This window comes from Marmota flaviventris, chromosome 15 (assembly GCF_047511675.1).
Source record: "Marmota flaviventris isolate mMarFla1 chromosome 15, mMarFla1.hap1, whole genome shotgun sequence".
NCBI classification, from domain to species: Eukaryota; Metazoa; Chordata; class Mammalia; order Rodentia; family Sciuridae; genus Marmota; species Marmota flaviventris.
In genome coordinates, this window is record NC_092512.1 from 44,565,712 (window position 1) to 44,583,712 (window position 18,001).

The 18,001-nt window shown below is 35.1% G+C and overlaps 1 protein-coding gene across 1 annotated transcript in view; it reads left to right on the plus strand.

Annotated features, from left to right (window-relative positions):
* Pip4p2 (phosphatidylinositol-4,5-bisphosphate 4-phosphatase 2) overlaps positions 1–14,933 on the plus strand; it is a 58,315-nt gene extending 43,382 nt beyond the window's left edge. The window contains exons 6-7 of the mRNA XM_027949290.2: positions 13,518–13,608; positions 14,462–14,933. Of these exons, the coding sequence (XP_027805091.1) occupies positions 13,518–13,608; positions 14,462–14,605 (235 nt within the window). The 3' untranslated portion in view covers positions 14,606–14,933. The remainder of the gene's footprint in view (positions 1–13,517; positions 13,609–14,461) is intronic.
* The last annotated feature ends 3,068 nt before the right edge of the window (positions 14,934–18,001 follow it).

An 18,001-nucleotide genomic window follows, 5' to 3' on the forward strand; every position in this document is an offset into this window, starting at 1 on the left:
TTTGGCTGAGGATGATAAATTCATTTTGAACATAGATATTGAAAGTCTTCTAGGTTTGCTAGATTAAGTCTTTGTCCTATCTATCTTTTCTTTTCTGTATATCTATGTTGATAACAATGATCCCTTCCTTTACCAGGATAACTGAAAACTGAAAAATTTGGTATTGATCAGTTGTTTATAAAAGTACAGTTTTAACTTTAGCTAATGCCTTGCTCTAGATTCCTTTTTAAAAGTGTCCTTGATTAACTCTCTGCACCATTCCTCAAACAGCTAGCTCTAGATATTTACTCTTCCTCTTAAACTTCCCATTAGTCCCTCTGCTCTCCCTGTCCTTGCTGGTGAGTTGCCTCCTACTGCTCTGTGATGGGGTTCTCCTTGACTCACACAGCTTCTCACTCCTACCTGTAAACCTAATTCTGTCTGTGCTCACTTCATTTCCTCTTCTAGACGGAGGTAAGTTTCTTCTCTATAAGGCTTTTGCCTTTGATTGTGTCCCCACTCTGGAGCAAAACACCACTAGGACACTGAATTTGCCCTGACGAAATTCACATCCCAGTTGCAAGGTCCAGTAGTTCAGTCCTTACCTTGCTTGCTTTGAGTACCTGTTGATGGTCCTGGGTAGAGTGGACTGACCCCTGATACTGGGGGCAGGCTGACTAAGAATTCTGCCCTCTAAGCCTTGACCATTATTCAGCTGTCCAGGGCCAGTGGCCAGTCAGGGCCTGAGGATGAAAGTTTTAATACTGCCAGCATCAGTGTCTTTCCTTATAGGCCAGGTTGTCCTCTGGCAGGTCTGGCTTATCTATTCCTTACCAGCTGGTCACCATTCATCATGAGGTGGGCTATGGTGGTTAGCTACTAGGAGCATTGAGCTGGATTGGCCTGGGTTGCTGGCCCAATCCTTGCCTTCCAAGTTCTTTCTAGATCAGGCATCAGGATGGGGCCAGCAGCTGGTCCCTGGTTGTTTTTTTCCCTTAAAATTTGTTCCTTTCTTGGTTTTCAGATACCATTTTTTTTCCTAAGTTTTTCCACTTCTCAGAACACTTCTTCTTTATTTCCTTTGTTGTTCTGGTTTTCTTTTCCACATTGTTAAATACTGCTGTTCTCCAAAGTTGGAGCTTGATCACATTGTTTCTGGATTTTCTCATGTTCTTAAGTCACTTATATGCCATCACATCATTCTAGATCTCTCTCTGGAACTCAGATATAGCTACACAATTTCTATTCACTTTCTTGCCTGTATTTATTTCTTTTTTTTTTTTATTTTTTATTGTTGGTTGTTCAAAACATTACAAATTTCTTGACATATCATATTCCACACTTTGATTCAAGTGGGTTATGAACTCCCACCTTCACCCCATACACAGATTGCAGAATCACATCAGTTACACATCCATTGATTTACATATTGCCATACTAGTGTCTGTTGTACTCCGCTGCCTTTCCCATCCTCCACCCTCCCCCCTCCCCACCTCTCCCCTCCCCTCCCCTCCTCTCTCTCTACCCCCTCCACTGTATAAACCTGAGGGTCTCCTTCCATTTCCATGCAATTTCCCTTCTCTCTCCCTTTCCCTCCCACCTCTCATCCCTGTTAAATGTTAATCTTCTTCTCCTGCTCTTCGTCCCTACTCTGATCATAGTTACTCTCCTTATATCAAAGAAGACATTTGGCATTTGTTTTTTAGGGATTGCCTAGCTTGACTTAGCATAATCTGCTCTAATGCCATCCATTTCCCTGCAAATTCTATGATTTTGTCATTTTTTAATGCAGAGTAATACTCCATTGTGTATAAATGCCACATTTTTTTTTATCCATTCGTCTATTGAAGGGCATCTAGGTTGGTTCCACAGTCTTGCTATTGTGAATTGTGCTGCTATGAACATTGATGTAGCAGTGTCCCTGTAGCATGCTCTTTTTAGGTCTTTAGGGAATAGACCGTGAAGGGGAATAGCTGGGTCAAATGGTGGCTCCATTCCCAGCTTTCCAAGAAATCTCCATACTGCTTTCCAAATTGGCTGCACCAATCTGCAGTCCCACCAGCAATGTACAAGTGTACCCTTTTCCCCACATCCTCGCCAGCACTTGTTGTTGTTTGACTTCCTAATGGCTGCCAATCTTACTGGAGTGAGATGGTATCTTAGGGTGGTTTTGATTTGCATTTCTCAGACAGCTAGAGATGGTGAGCATTTTTTCATGTACTTGTTGATTGACTGTATGTCCTCCTCTGAGAAGTGTCTGTTCAGGTCCTTGGCCTATTTGTTGATTGGGTTGTTTGTTCTCTTATTGTCTAATTTTTTGAGTTCTTTGTATACTCTGGATATTAGTGCTCTATCTGAAGTGTGAGGAGTAAAGATTTGTTCCCAGGGTGTAGGCTCCCTATTTCCCTCTCTTATTGTTTCTTTTGCTGAGAAAAAACTTTTTAGTTTGAGTAAGTCCAATTTGTTGATTCTAGTTATTAACTTTTGTGCTATGGGTGTCCTATTGAGGAATTTGGAGCCCGACCCCACCGACTGTAGATCGTAGCCAACTTTTTCTTCTATCAGACGGCGCGTCTCTGATTTGATATCAAGCTCCTTGATCCATTTTGAATTCACTTTTGTGCATGGCGAGAGAAAGGGATTCAGTTTCATTTTGTTGCATATAGATTTCCAGTTTTCCCAGCACCATTTGTTGAAGATGTTATCCTTCCTCCATTGCATGCTTTTAGCCCCTTTATCAAATATAAGATAGTTGTAGTTTTGTGGATTGGTTTCTGTGTCCTCTATTCTGTACCATTGGTCCACCCGCCTGTTTTGGTACCAGTACCATGCTGTTTTTGTTACTATTGCTCTGTAGTATAGTTTGAAGTCTGGTATCGCTATACCGCCTGATTCACACTTCCTGCTTAGCATTCTTTTTGCTATTCTGGGTCTTTTATTTTTCCATATGAATTTCATGATTGCTTTCTCTATTTCTACAAGAAATGCCGTTGGGATTTTGATTGGCATTGCATTAAACCTATAGAGAACTTTTGGTAATATCGCCATTTTGATGATGTTAGTTCTGCCTATCCATGAACAGGGTATATTTTTCCATCTTCTAAGATCTTCTTCTATTTCTCTCTTTAGGGTTCTGTAGTTTTCATTGTATAAGTCTTTCACCTCTTTTGTTAGGTTGATTCCCAAGTATTTTATTTTTTTTTAAGATATTGTGATTGGAGTGGTTGTCCTCATTTCCATTTCAGAGGATTTGTCACTGATATACAGGAATGCCTTTGATTTATGTGTGTTCATTTTATATCCTGCCACTTTGCTGAATTCATTTATTAGCTCTAATAGTTTCTTTGTAGACCCTTTTGGGTCTGCTAGGTATAGAATCATGTCATCTGCAAATAGTGATAATTTAAGTTCTTCTTTTCCTATTTTTATGCCTTTAATTTCTTTCGTCTGTCTAATTGCTCTGGCCAGTGTTTCGAGAACTATGTTGAACAGAAGTGGAGAGAGAGGGCATCCCTGTCTTGTTCCAGATTTTAGAGGGAATGTCTTCAGTTTTTCTCCATTCAGAATGATGCTAGCCTGAGGCTTAGCATAGATTGCTTTTACAATATTGAGGTATGTTCCTGTTATCCCTAGTTTTTCTAGAGTTTTGAACATAAAGGGATGCTGTACTTTGTCGAATGCTTTTTCCACATCTATCGAGATGATCATATGGTTCTTATTTTTAAGTCTATTGATGTGGTGAATAACATTTATTGATTTCCATATATTGAACCAGCCTTGCATCCTAGGGATGAATCCTACTTGATCATGGTGCACAATTTTTTTGATATGTTTTTGTATCCGATTCGCCAGAATTTTATTGAGGATTTTTGCATCTAGGTTCATTAGAGATATTGGTCTGTAGTTTTCTTTCTTTGAAGTGTCTTTGTCTGGTTTAGGTATCAGGGTGATGTTGGCCTCATAGAATGAATTTGGAAGTTCTCCCTCTTTTTCTATTTCCTGAAGTAGCTTGAAAAGTATTGGTGTTAGTTCTTCTTTAAAGGTTTTGCAAAATTCTGCTGTATACCCATCCGGTCCTGGGCTTTTCTTAGTTGGTAGTCTTTTTATGGTTTCTTCTATTTCCTCAATTGATATTGGTCTGTTTAGGTTGTCTATATCCTCCTGACTCAATCTGGGCAGATCATATGACTTAAGAAATTTATCTATGCCTTCACTATCTTCTAATTTATTGGAGTATAAGGATTCAAAATAGTTTTTGATTATCTTCTGTATTTCTGAAGTGTCTGTTGTGATATTGCCTTTTTCATCCCATATGCTAGTAATTTGAGTTCTCTCTCTTCTTCTCTTCGCTAGCATCGCTAAGGGTCTGTCTATTTTGTTTATTTTTTCAAAGAACCAACTTTTAGTTTTGTCAATTTTTTTCAATTGTTTCTTTTGTTTTGATTTCATTAATTTCAGCTCTGATTTTAATTATTTCTTGCCTTCTACTTCTTTTGCTGTTGTTTTGCTCTTCTTTTTCAAGGATTTTGAGATGAATTATGAGATCATTTATTTGTTGGTTTTTTCTTTTTTTAAGGAATGAACTCCAAGCAATGAATTTTCCTCTTAGAACTGCTTTCAATGTGTCCCATAGATTCCGATATGTTGTGTCTGTGTTTTCATTTATCTCTAAGAATTTTTTAATTTCCTCCTTGATGTCTTCTATAACCCATTGATCATTCAGTAACCTATTGTTCATTCTCCAAGTGATGTATGCTTTTTCCTTCCTTCTTTTATCGTTGATTTTCAGTTTCATTCCATTATGATCAAATAAGATGCATGGTATTATCTCTACTCCTTTATATTGTCTAAGAGTTGCCCTGTGACATAATATATGATCTATTTTTGAAAAGGATCCATGTGCTGCTGAGAAAAAAGTATAATTGCTTGATGTTGGGTGGTATACTCTATATATGTCCATTAAGTCTAGGTTATTAATTGTGTTATTGAGTTCTATAATTTCCTTATTCAACTTTTGTTTGGAAGATCTGTCCAGTGGCGAGAGAGGTGTGTTGAAGTCTCCCATGATTATGGTATGGTGGTCTATTAGACTCTTGAACTTGAGAAGAGTTTGTTTGATGAACATAGCTGCACCATTGTTTGGGGCATAAATATTTATGATTGTTATGTCTTGTTGGTGTATGGTTCCCTTAAGCAGTATGTAGTGTCCCTCTTTATCCCTTTTGATTAACTTTGGCTTGAAATCTATTTTATTTGATACGAGTATGGACACTCCTGCTTGTTTCCGAAGTCCATGTGAGTGATATGATTTTTCCCAACCTTTCACCTTCAGCCTATGTATGTCTTTTCCTATCAAATGCGTCTCCTGTAGGCAGCATATTGTTGGGTCTTGTTTTGTGATCCATTCTACTAGCCTGTGTCTCTTAATTGGTGAGTTTAAGCCATTAACATTCAGGGTTATTATTGAGATATGGGTTGTTGTTCCAGCCATATTTGTTTATTTCTGTTACTAAACATGGTTTGTTTTCCTCTTTGATTATTCCCCCCCCTTTACTGTCCTACCTCCCACTGTTGGTTTTCATTGTTATTTTCCATTTCCTCTTCCTGTAATGTTTTGGCGAGGATGTTTTGAAGAGATGGTTTTCTAGCTGCGAATTCTTTAAACTTTTGTTTATCGTGGAAGGTTTTAATTTCATCTTCCATCCTGAAGCTTAATTTCGCTGGATACACAATTCTTTGTTGGAACCCATTTTCTTTCAGTGTTTGAAATATGTTATTCCAGGATCTTCTAGCTTTCAGAGTCTGTGTTGAAAGATCAGCTGTTATCCTGATTGGCTTACCCCCTAAATGTAATCTGCTTCCTTTCTCTTGTAGCTTTTAAAATTCTCTCCTTATTCTGTATGTTGGGCATCTTCATTATAATGTGTCTAGGTGTGGATCTCTTATGATTTTGCACATTCGGCGTCCTGTAGGCTTCTAGGATTTGGGATTCTGTCTCATTCTTCAAGTCTGGGAAGTTTTTTCATATTATTTCATTGAATAGACTGCTCATTCCTTTGGTTTGGAGCTCTGTACCTTCCTGTATCCCAATGACTCTTAAGTTTGGTCTCTTAATGTTATCCCATATTTCTTGGATGTTCTGCTCATGGTTTCTTAACAGTCTTGCTGAGCTGTCTATGTTCTTTTCCAGTTGAAATACTTTGTCTTCATTGTCTGATGTTCTATCTTCTAAGTGTTCTACTCTGCTGGTAGTATTCTCCATTGAGTTTTTAAGTTGGTTTATTGCTTCCTGCATTTCTAGGATTTCTGTTTGTTTGTTTTTTATAACCTCTATCTCCCTGTATAGTTGATCCTTTGCTTCCTGGATTTGTTTGTGTAATTCATTGTCGAAGTGATCTTTCATTGTCTGATTTTGCTGTCTAATGTCTTCCTTGATACTCCAGATCATCTGAAGCATGTATATCCTGAATTCTTTATCTGACATTCCATCTGCTGCAGCTGTTACCTCTTCTAAAGTTGCGTTGACCTGCATTGCTTGTGGTCCTTTCTTTCCTTGTCTTTTCATACTGCTTGCGTATCTTTCCTGCAGGCGTGTATTTATTTCAACCTGATATCTCACCAATATCTTAAACACACAGTGGACAATTTCCCTACCCTATTCTCCAAAAACATCTTCCTTGGGTATTGATGAATATGTTATATTAATACATATTTTCCCATTTACCTAAATGACCACACAAGAAATTTATGTGTATCTTTTCTTCATTGCCTATATCCAAATGATAACGTCCTACCAATTCTGTCCCTTGACATTTACTTTTGTCCACTTATTCTTGCCATTCCTACTTTAGTTCATGCATTCAGCATCTCTCACTAGGACTAACACAATGCTTTTTTTAAATTATCTCTTGGCCTTCATTCTTAAAGTTCTTAATTCATTATTAGAATAATGACACCCAAATACCTGCAAAGTCATATAGCTCCAAATTTTTCAGCAGCTTCCAAGTTGATGACTCTGGCATACAGTTATGCAGGTTGCTTACTGCATAAACCAAGAATACAATATTTTCATTGTTATCTTAGGATTATCTATTTAATGGCACATAAATTATTTCAAGAAAAAAAGCTTATTTTTTGGAAGAAATGTTCTATCTGTTGTGTGATAACTGTATTGTATAAAGTCCAAAATTAAACTCAGACATATACAGCTCTCCGGGTTTAGGACTTTGCTTGACTATCCTAGTGGTATCTTTGCTTTGTTCCACCTTTATACACAACCCCTGTGTCCCAGTCTCAACAACAACAACAACAAATATATATATATAACAAATATATATATATATATGTATATATATATATATATATATATATATATATTACTTCTGTGGAGACATGAAACAGTTTCCTTCTCTTGTCCTGTAATCTCATCCTTCTAGGCTGGAGACAGCCTGGCTAATCCCTGAGTACCTTCCTCACCCCTGTCTACCTAGAAATCACACATATGACTTCACCAATTAGCTGAAATATCCCTTGCCTCTACTGTTCAGCTAAGAAACCTCCTCTGGCTGAAAAGTTATTCTACTGCTTGTTACTTGAACAATTTTTTTTTTCATTCCTGAACAATGCTACTATTAGTATTACTCCTCCATCTATTCACACTTTGCTCTGTCCTTAAACCTTACTGTATTAGTCTGTTTTACATTACTATGACAAAATACTTGAGACTTTTGTTGAGAGCCACAGCCGAAGGGGCCCCAGCAAACTTCCAGCTGCCAGCAAACTTCCAGCTGCCAGCTGATGATTGGCTCACAGTGGCCCCAGCAAACTTCTAGCTGCCAACTGATTGGCTCCTCTGCAGTGATCACGCTCATTGGGCTGTTTCCCCGCCCTTTCAGACCAGGGAGCTGCTCATTGGAGGACTTTTTTTGGCTCTGCGCATGGCGACCCAGCCAATCAGCCTCAAGAGCAGGAGGAGTGGGGGAGGTTGAGAGGCTTGTGGGAAGCCGGTGGTGGCAGTTGGGCTCTGAAGGTTTTTCCTGAGGAGCTGTGTGGTTTGGCGTGTGTGGTTCTAAAAATAAAGTTTGTTTCTTTTGACAAGTGCCTCCTGAATTGTGCCCAGCCAGACTGCGGCAGACTTTAGTTTTTATAAATAAACTTTAGCTCACAGATGTGATCCAAGGTCAAGAGTCTGAATGTTGGGATGGCCCTCTTTCTGTTAGAATTCTGAGGCAGTGTAGAATATCACACAACAAGGGACAGAGAGGTCTCACTGAACTGTCTGACTTTTCTGTCTCTTATTATTTATTTATTTTGGTACTGGAGATTGAATGCAGGACCCTGCACATGCTAGGAAAGTACTCTACCACCAAGGTGCACCCCATCCTTCTCCCACTTTTCATAAAGCTACCATTCTATTGTAGGGTTCCACTATGATGATGCTGTCTAGACCTGATTGCCTCCCAAAGGCCCTGACTCTGCACACCATTCAAATTAACTTTATACTTTCTTTCTTTCTACCACACCAGGGAGATTAAAATGTAACATTAGTTTCCGAGGGATAAACTGTGTGCAAACCATAGCACCCACCTAATGGAGCCTCCTTGGTTTTCACATCTGAATACAGGGAGAATATGGTATCTTTTCCTTATAAATTTTACTGCCCTAGCCACACTAGCATTTTCCAGGGCTCCCTCGTAATCCTAGAGTTCAATAGGCTGTTTTCATGAATGGGAAGATAAGTAATTTGGAAGAGCAATCATTGGATTTTTGAGAGTCTTGAATGACCTTTCCTCTTGGAAATTCACTGTCTGCATTTTGTATATGCTTTTGCCTTTCACATCCAATAATATGAAAAAAAAAACACAATTAACTATGACAAACATCAAGATGCATAGTTTAGCTGATATGAGAGCTAAGATTCCAGGGCCCCAGAGTGAAGATGAAATGATAACTAGGATTATGTGGAAGGTTTTGGTGTTCCAGTAAAAATGAGAGAGGTGGCCTTGGGCTCACAGAAGGTGGAGGGATTGGAACACTGCCCCCTCCTAGTATTTTTCAAGAAAAGAGTAGGGCAGGAAAAAAAAAATTCACCACAAAAGGAGAGATGAAAACTTATATCAGCAAACACCTCAACTACAAAAATGGAAGCCAGAGAACAAGTTAAAAATACTGAGAAAGTATATGTTGAACTGGATTATAGACCTATCTAAGCCACACAGAATAATGAAGGTAAAATAAAGATCTTTTTTTTTTTTTTAATTTTTTTGGCAGGGGGTACTAGGGACACTTGATCACTGAGCCACATCCCTAGTCCTATTTTGCATATTATTTAGAGACAGGGTCTCACTGAGTCACTAAGTTCCTTGCCAGTGCTGAGGCTGGCTTTGAACTCACAATTCTCCTCTCAGCCTTCCCAGCCACTGGGATTACAGGCATGTACCACTGTGTCCAGCTAAAATAAAGATCTTTTTAAATGCAAAATCAACCAACCAAAAAAGACACTCAGAAAATATAGCATTTTGATACATCACTTAAAAAAAAAATCTTCTAAAAGTTGAACAAGAGAAAGTGGAAAAATATTCCAGAAGAAATTTCTGCAATGCAGAAGAGAAGGAAAACCAGAAAATTATAAATATTTACCGGGAACATTATTGCATAAAATAGTAAAAACAACATAAAATATCAATACTAACAAATTTGGAGAAAAGTACACAATAGAACTTAAATATTGGATAATAATAATATGCAAGTTGGGACTGGACTGTTTCAAGTCATGCTTTCTAAGATCCTTATATTTGCTATAAAGGTACCTACTAGATGGTTTTAGTTTTTAAAAGATGTGACTGTTAAAATTTTAAGTACAACTTAAATGAATAAAATTGTAAAACTTACTTTCAAAGTAGTAAGTGGAAACTGAAATAGAAGAATAATAGTTAATCCAAAAAAATGTCTGAAAAACAAAAAAGTGGAAGAGCACAGGAAATACAGAAAGAATCAAAAGCAAAATAAGATGACAGAAATACTCCATACATCAGACTAATCTTGCCAGTAAAATTTACTAGAAATTAACAGACTAGATTTATTTTTTATTTTTTTAAATCCCAGATAACCAAGGCAATCTTTTTTTTTTTTTTTAAAGAGAGAGAATTTTTTTTTTAATATTTATATTTTAGTTTTCGGCGGACACAACATCTTTGTTTGTATGTGGTGCTGAGGATCGAACCCGGGCTGCATGCGTGCCAGGAGAGCGCGCTACCGCTTGAGCCACATACCCAGCCCAACAGACTAGATTTAAAAGACCTATATGAAATTTGAAGAAGAAACACATAAAAATATGAGAATATAAGATGAAAATAAAAGGATGGAATATTGTGAAAGATAAAATCTGAACTTGAGCACACCAAATACTATACCTTCAAAATGTGTAAAATTAACACTAGGAGTTATAAGGACTATGTTATTGTGGATGAAGACAAATACATAAAGCAAAATTTTAATACTTTTAAAATATAGAAACTTTTCTTTATGACAGATGTAGGAAAGAATTTGCTTGATAAGGCATAAAAAGTCAAAAACCTTAAAGGAAAAGATTAGTAATTTTGAATATATTTTAATTACCTTACATTATGTTGATTTTTAAAAATAAAACCTTAATCAAAAGATGTAATTAAAGTGAATTTTAAAAAACAGTATATGAAAAGATATATCCAGTATATATAGGCTGCCTTGAATACTATCCAGATTATACAAATGTCCTCTATGAATCGGTGAGCAAAAGGCAACACAAATCAAAGAGTCATAGATATAAATAAGCAAGTAACAGTGAAAGAAAAGGAATAGTCAGCTAGCATTTGAAAACATGGTTAACCTTGCTAAAAAAACCAGGGCTACTAAAATCACAATAAAATGTCATTTTCATCCATGAAATTTTAAAAAATGAGTGTTGAAGTGTCCATGGGAATTTGTGTGGTGCAATGGTATCACTCACATACTTTTTCTGAGGATTTGTTACTTATTAAAGATATGCTATGATACAACCCAGAAATTCTATTCCTAGGTATATGTTTGAGAAGTGCCTGCAGATATAAAATGAAGAAACATCAAAGAGTATTCAAATTAGCATGGTCACCGGGTGTGATGGCAGATACCTGTAATCCCAGTGACTTGAGAGGCTGAGACAAGAGGATAACAACTTTGAGGCGAGCCTCAGCAACTTAAAGACCTTGTCTCAAAAATATTTTAAAAACTATTTATAAAGCAACATTGTTACATTTAACAAAATATTAAGAAAAAAATCCTGAATATATATCAATAGGGAGAATGATTAAACTACATGATATTCATAAAATGAAGTTAGTTGTGGAAATGAATGAACTACACTTTCATCTGCCAATACAGAAATATTATACAGAGACACTTATAAAAAGGACAAATCACAGATGCATACAGTTCAACACACATACAAAATTTTACCCACACAACAATTCTGTATATTGCATACAGATACTACATGTGTATTAAATGTGTAAGAATCTGTTATTCAGGCCATAGTGTTTGTTGGTCATAGCCCCATCTCTGGGGTGAGATAGCACTTTGGTTGTGGAATGGGAGTAGATTATTTTATGGTAGACTGTTTTAGTTAATGTTTCACACTCAACAAGAACAACTTAGAGGAGAGAAAATGTTTTGGGGGCTCATGGTTTCAGAGGTCTTAGTTCATACATGGCCAACTGCATTGCTCTGGATTGAAGCTGAGGCAGCTTGGGGAAAGGCCCACTGGAGAAAGTTGCTCAGCTCATGGTCAGGAAGGTGTGTGTGTGTGAGAGAGAGACAGAGAGAGATCTATCCCTTTCACATCACACCTTAGTGACCCACTTCCTGTTTACAAAGCTCATAATCTGATCATTTAATCTTAAAATATTCCAGCATTAGCAGGATCTTTGAGGGGACACTTCACATCCAAACCATAATGAAGACTTCAGAAGTAGTGATGGAGTGATGAAAAAAAGGGCACAGGTTTTCTAAGCAGAATTCACACACTGAAATTGGTCTACTCAGTTTATTCTCTTGGTCCACAGAAAAGATGCTCTAATATTCATTTAGAATCTTTGATTTTTCCAGACATAATTCTAAGAAGCTTAGGTGGTTTCTGATGCATGGTAGATTAGACTGCCAGAGTCAGGTATATAGATGGTAATGAGAAACAACCACCAGCTGTAAGACGTAAGGCAGGAAAAACCACTAAATGGATGAATAGGAATTGAAACCAAAAGCAATCTGAGGCTAAATATAGCATAAAGGCAGTGAATTCTGCATGCCCTCTTAACTCTAGATAGAAATCTGCAACATGATAATGAATGATGACCGCTAGGTCATCCAGATGTTTATGTTTGGGTTCAAATATTCAGGAAAATATATGATCTATATTTGCAGCAGATTTCACTGATTTTAAAAGATTTAGATATTAAAGGAAATGGCTTTGTTAGACAAGATTAACCTCTTTGGAATAGCATATTTCTAAATTATGTCTAGTGAATGATACATTTCTGTATTCCACTTATTCAATTGACATTCCCTGAGAGATTACAGTAGATTGGGCATGATTTTGACACTAGCTATACAAAGACCATACTTCATTATGTCTTTCACTAACAATGCCTGGTAAATTGTGTTATTAGATGTATGTATATTTAGAGGAAAAAGTGCTAATTTGGTTATTTGATCTCTGCTATACTTGTATCATTTTGTAAATTACAAATATTAGAAGAGTGAGAGAGCTAAATACTATTGCATTGGAATTTCAATTGAGGAGTACAATCGCAGTGTATACTTTTATGAATTTCCTACTGGCTTTTTGGCAGAATATTTTAAAAGTTTAGTTCTTTCATCTTTGTCACCCTAATTCTAAAAAAAAAAAAAATTAGGAAAATGATGAAAAATAAACAATTATTTTAAATGAAGCTTAGCTGGCATAATTTATAATAATGAAAATGCTTTAAGTATGTACTTGTAGGAAATAGGTTAATTGTTCAGTTATCAGAATTAGAGTTTGAGAATACCTAATGACATAGGAAAATGCTTTTGCTATATAATGATAAGTAAAAACAATGGCAGGAGGAAAATATCCCAGATTGTTGATTGACTATATTGTGGTGGTGAGATTATAGGTAATTTTCCTTTCCTTTTTAATTCTTTTGTCTTTTTTTTCTACACTAAACATAAAGTGTTACAACTATATTTTAAAAAATCAAACACTATTTATAAGATGGTACTGCTTTTCCATTCCTGAAGAGATTGTTTGCAAATGCTATCTTGGAATGTCATCAGGGGTCACAGTGTTGGATATTGTCAATGACCAATGCTTGAATTTGTTTAAAGGCACAATAATTTCACAAATGCATTTTTATGATTTTGTCACTCATTGAAAATGACATTTTCATGCATGTTATCTATCAAGTTGAAGAAATGATAAAATCTTATGTTACTAAAGCCATAGATGTAAATACTTAATGTTCTCTTTTGTTGTCATGAATGTGCAGCTCCTCTGTGGGTAGTGCACTTCCAAGAAGACGCTGCTGTGCATATATTACCATTGGAATGATATGTATTTTCATTGGAGTTGGATTAACTGTGAGTACTGTTTTATTGTTAGAATTCTCTTAAGTTTATCAACGTTAACCAATGGTGAGGCTTGGGACAACCTTCAGTGACCTCTGAGATTGCTGCCTCCCTAAACTTCTGAGGAACTATGGGCAATCAGAAACCCCATCCATGGACTTGGTGTTTTGTTTTGTTTTGGTTTTTCCATGGACCAGTTTTTAATGAAGTTCTCCCATCCAGGTAAAAAGATGTCTTTGGCCCCCTCTGAAAGTCCTTAACATTGGGAGATTTACCATCCATTAACAAAAGCCCATTTGTTTTTATTCAGTGGCAGAACCAACTTTGCATGGCCAAGGAGTATCTTATATTCAAAGCAACAATCACTCTGCTATGGAGGTCTGAAAAATCATTTTTCTCTTAATCTGTATCAAGCAGAGATTTATTTCCAATATGAGGATGGCTTCTTTTTAGAGGACACTAAAATGAAACAGTTGGCATGGGGATTATGCCAGGAGAAGAGGAAGGAACTGATCTGTTTTGCTGTCATTTGCTTTCCGTGTTCCTATGTTCCTCAGTTAGTATACTATCCCATATTATTGGCAGTGTCCTACTGTGTCACATGATAGTAGAGTCACATAGATTGAAAACCTTATAGAGATAACATATTTTGGTGTGTTTGTTTACTTAATAAAATTTATAGTTAATATAAGTTGCAGTATGGTTTGTCAGTTATAGTCAACAGATATACCTCGAGTTTTATAGAGAATTTATGGCTTCAGTTTGGGGATGTATTTCATATGAATCACACATAAGCTGACCCAGGGTAAGCAGATATTTTCTTAATGTTTCTAATCTTTTGTTTTTATATTGCTTTTTGTTTTAGGTTGGCACTCAAGACTTTGCAAGACGATTTCATGCAACCTATGTTTCTTGGGCAATTGCTTATCTTCTAGGTCTGATTTGCCTTATCCGAGCTTGTTATTGGGGAGCCATAAGAGTCAGTTATCCAGAACACAGTTTTGCATAAGCTTGCTTAGGATTCAATGATGCCGGTGAGAGGGTCTAGCAGTTCTTGATAAGCTATTCTGGACATCTTTAAATCGTTTATCTTAACAGATTCCGTTCTAGTTTATGTGTAATAGTTTCAAGACTTTGGGAGTCTTTTATGAATAAATAAATGCTCATTGCACTGCATTTTATGCAAATAGTTTGTTTTGCTGCTAGGTTTTCAAATTCAGAATAACAAAGCTGTGTTTTATGTTCTTTTAAATCAATTAAAGATATTTTTGGATGTCACCAAATATAACATAATATCACTCTATCTTATGTTCAAATCTGTTATTCCATTAATTGCTGATCTGTATTTCCAAGAAGTGTTTATAAATGTTTTTACAATTGTTTCACATTTATACTTACATTTTCATTAAACAGTATCAAAATCGCTTGCTTTAAAATCAAAGCAATATGCATTTTTGCTTGAACTGCTTACAGTAATTTTAACCTAAGATTATAGTGACCTTATTCAGGAAAAACATTTGAGTGTACTTTCAAAAACTTGACATTGTTGTCAGAGAAACATTTCTAGATAACCGTATGTTGTTTTTTGTTGTTTGTAGAAAGATATAATATTTTGGTAGTAATTTAAAATACAAGAATGAAAATATTTATTTGTTCACAGTTGGAAATGTTGGATAAATGTCTTTTCTCAAAGATCACGGGATTTTTTCCCTTTTTTTCCTTTTTATTTACCAATTATAAAAATCTGGTCTGCATTTATGGAATTTAATGTTAACGCACTATATGTATTCCTTTATAGAGACTGGAGGAAGTATTTCACATGACATTTTATAATACTTAATCATTTAATCAAAAATATTTACATTAGTTTGTGCTCCTTTCCATTAGATCATGGTGAATTTTTCTGGTTGGGATAATTATGTACCACTTATATATGAAAGAAGCCTATGACATTTTTCACTAGCTAAAATGTTAAGATTAGAGGTACTCTTACCATTTTTCTCAAATATAACTGGATAATTACCCAATTAATTTAAGAAAATAGATCAGAGATAAAGAGCAACATAGTTTTCTAAAAATTCACTAGGACTTATGGAATCAGCTCTTGCACTGCCCATCTTTGCAGTTTTGAAAAAGAAATTACTTAATTGAGAATATTCAAAGTCTTTCATGTGATAGAATTAGCTAATGAGATGATCTGAGTAAATTAATTGGTGATTCCAGGGATAAGACTAATATTTTAAATTATTTATGTTTCTAATTAGTATAAAAATGTACTCACCAGAGAGTTTGGAGCAAAATACATGTAAACTTCAAAGAGTAAATGATAAATGTATAAATGCAGTAGCTCAGGATTATATGTACCTTTGAAACTACACTAATAAAAATTATTGTTCAAAAATTACTTTGTTCTATTCCATTTAAAAAATAAGATATCACTTCCAAAATTGCCTTGAGATCTCACTGTAAAGTTTTCAAGTTTAAGAAGATATGCAATTTTTCTGTTTTTCTACTGTTTTCATGATTTTGTTAAAAAACATATTTTAAATTCATTTGTAATGTACTTGATGTGAAATACTGTTTTTTTCTTATTAACTAGTTTTAACAACATCATAAATTGAAAAGTCAATACATTCTTTCCCCTTGGATTTCAAATTTTACATTAAGTTATATGCTATTCAATCTAGTTTCTTCTGGGATATAACTCTATGAGGGCAGAAACCCTGGCAATGTTATTCACTTCTTTTTTGCCATTTAGAACAGTTCCTATTATATATGTGCTCAAATATATGAAGGAATGAATATGCATGGATGAATAAATGACTGAATTTTTATTTTAAATATATATATTTAAAACGTGTATATATACTATAATACACACACACACACACACACACACACACACACTGTACTTTATGTTATGTGCCAGAATGTAAGGTAAATATTATAATTTCAGATTAAAGCTTTCTAAGTAAAACCTAAAAGCAGAAATCATATAGGAAAGATTGATAAAATGGGTGACTGAAACCAAATGAACAGCTCAAAAACTACTATATAATAAAAGAATCATAAGCAAAAAAATGACAAAAGATAAACTGGTGAAGATATTTTCAAAATAGTGTTAATCTATGTGATAAGGGAAGGGAATAAAGGCATGAAAAGCAATTTATAAAGGAAGAAATATAATTAAACATGAACTTTTTTTCCAGTTTAAGATCAAAGAACATAAGCTAAAATAGAAAGTATTTTTTATCTACCACATTAACAAAGAATGAGATAGAGCAACAATATCCTTTTAATTATGGGGATATGAGAAAACATACGTATGTGTGCATGCACACACTCACAAACCCTTTATATTCTTTGGACTAGTAGCTATGTTTGTATAATGATGTTTATCACATTTTAGTTTACAGTATGTATTAATAAAAAATAAATGAAAAACCAATAATGTGGATGGGTAAAACAATTTGGTACACTCATACTATGTAATAACAAGCAGACACTCAGAATATGATGAAAATTTCATCTATGAAATTGGAAATGGTTCACAAAATATATGACAAAATCAAATTACTAATCAATATGTGCAGTACAATCCACTTTTGGGAAAAATAAATTATGTGTGTGTTGAAAAAACTAAGGAAAATAATAATAAAAGGTTTAGAGTAATTGTCTTTGTACAATCAGAGATAAGATAAATCAATTTAAAAAGTGTTTTGTACTAAATTTGTAGTTGGAAAGTTTGTTTTGCTCTTGACAAATAGGTAAGAATGATATGTAATTATCCCATCATTATTTGCTGTATTTTCATTTAGATTTTGGAAGTTTTAAAATAAATTGTCTAAAATCCAGACTAATGAATTTCACTGATGAAAAATCCTTGAGGTTTTTTTTTTTTTTTGGGGGGGGGGCTGTACTGGGGATTGAACCAGGGTCACTCTACCACTGAAATACAACCCTAGCACTTTTTATTTATTTTGAGATAGGATCTCCTTAAATTGCCCAGGCTGGCCTTGAACTTGTGATCCTCCTGCCTCAGCCTCCCAAGTCACTGGTATTAGAGGCATGCTCCGCCTCACTCAGCTGACAAAACCTTTAAAGTTAACAAATACATAGTTAAGCTTATTCCTAAGAACAAAATTTTAATTAAATCCAAATTTATGAGGCTTTATAGTCAAAGTTGCTTTTAAAAAAAGAGCATGTCTCCCAGTGCCTAGTAACATAAAAAGTGCTGGGGAAAATGTTATTTGAAATAATATATCATAGCCACTAATGGTTAAAAAAAAAAAAAAGGAACGTTTGTTCCCTACTCCCCAAAGTCGTGAAAATTGCTGTAGAAGAGAAAAAAATGACACCATAATCAGGTATTTTTGAGGAAGGCATTTGGGAATATACATGTTAT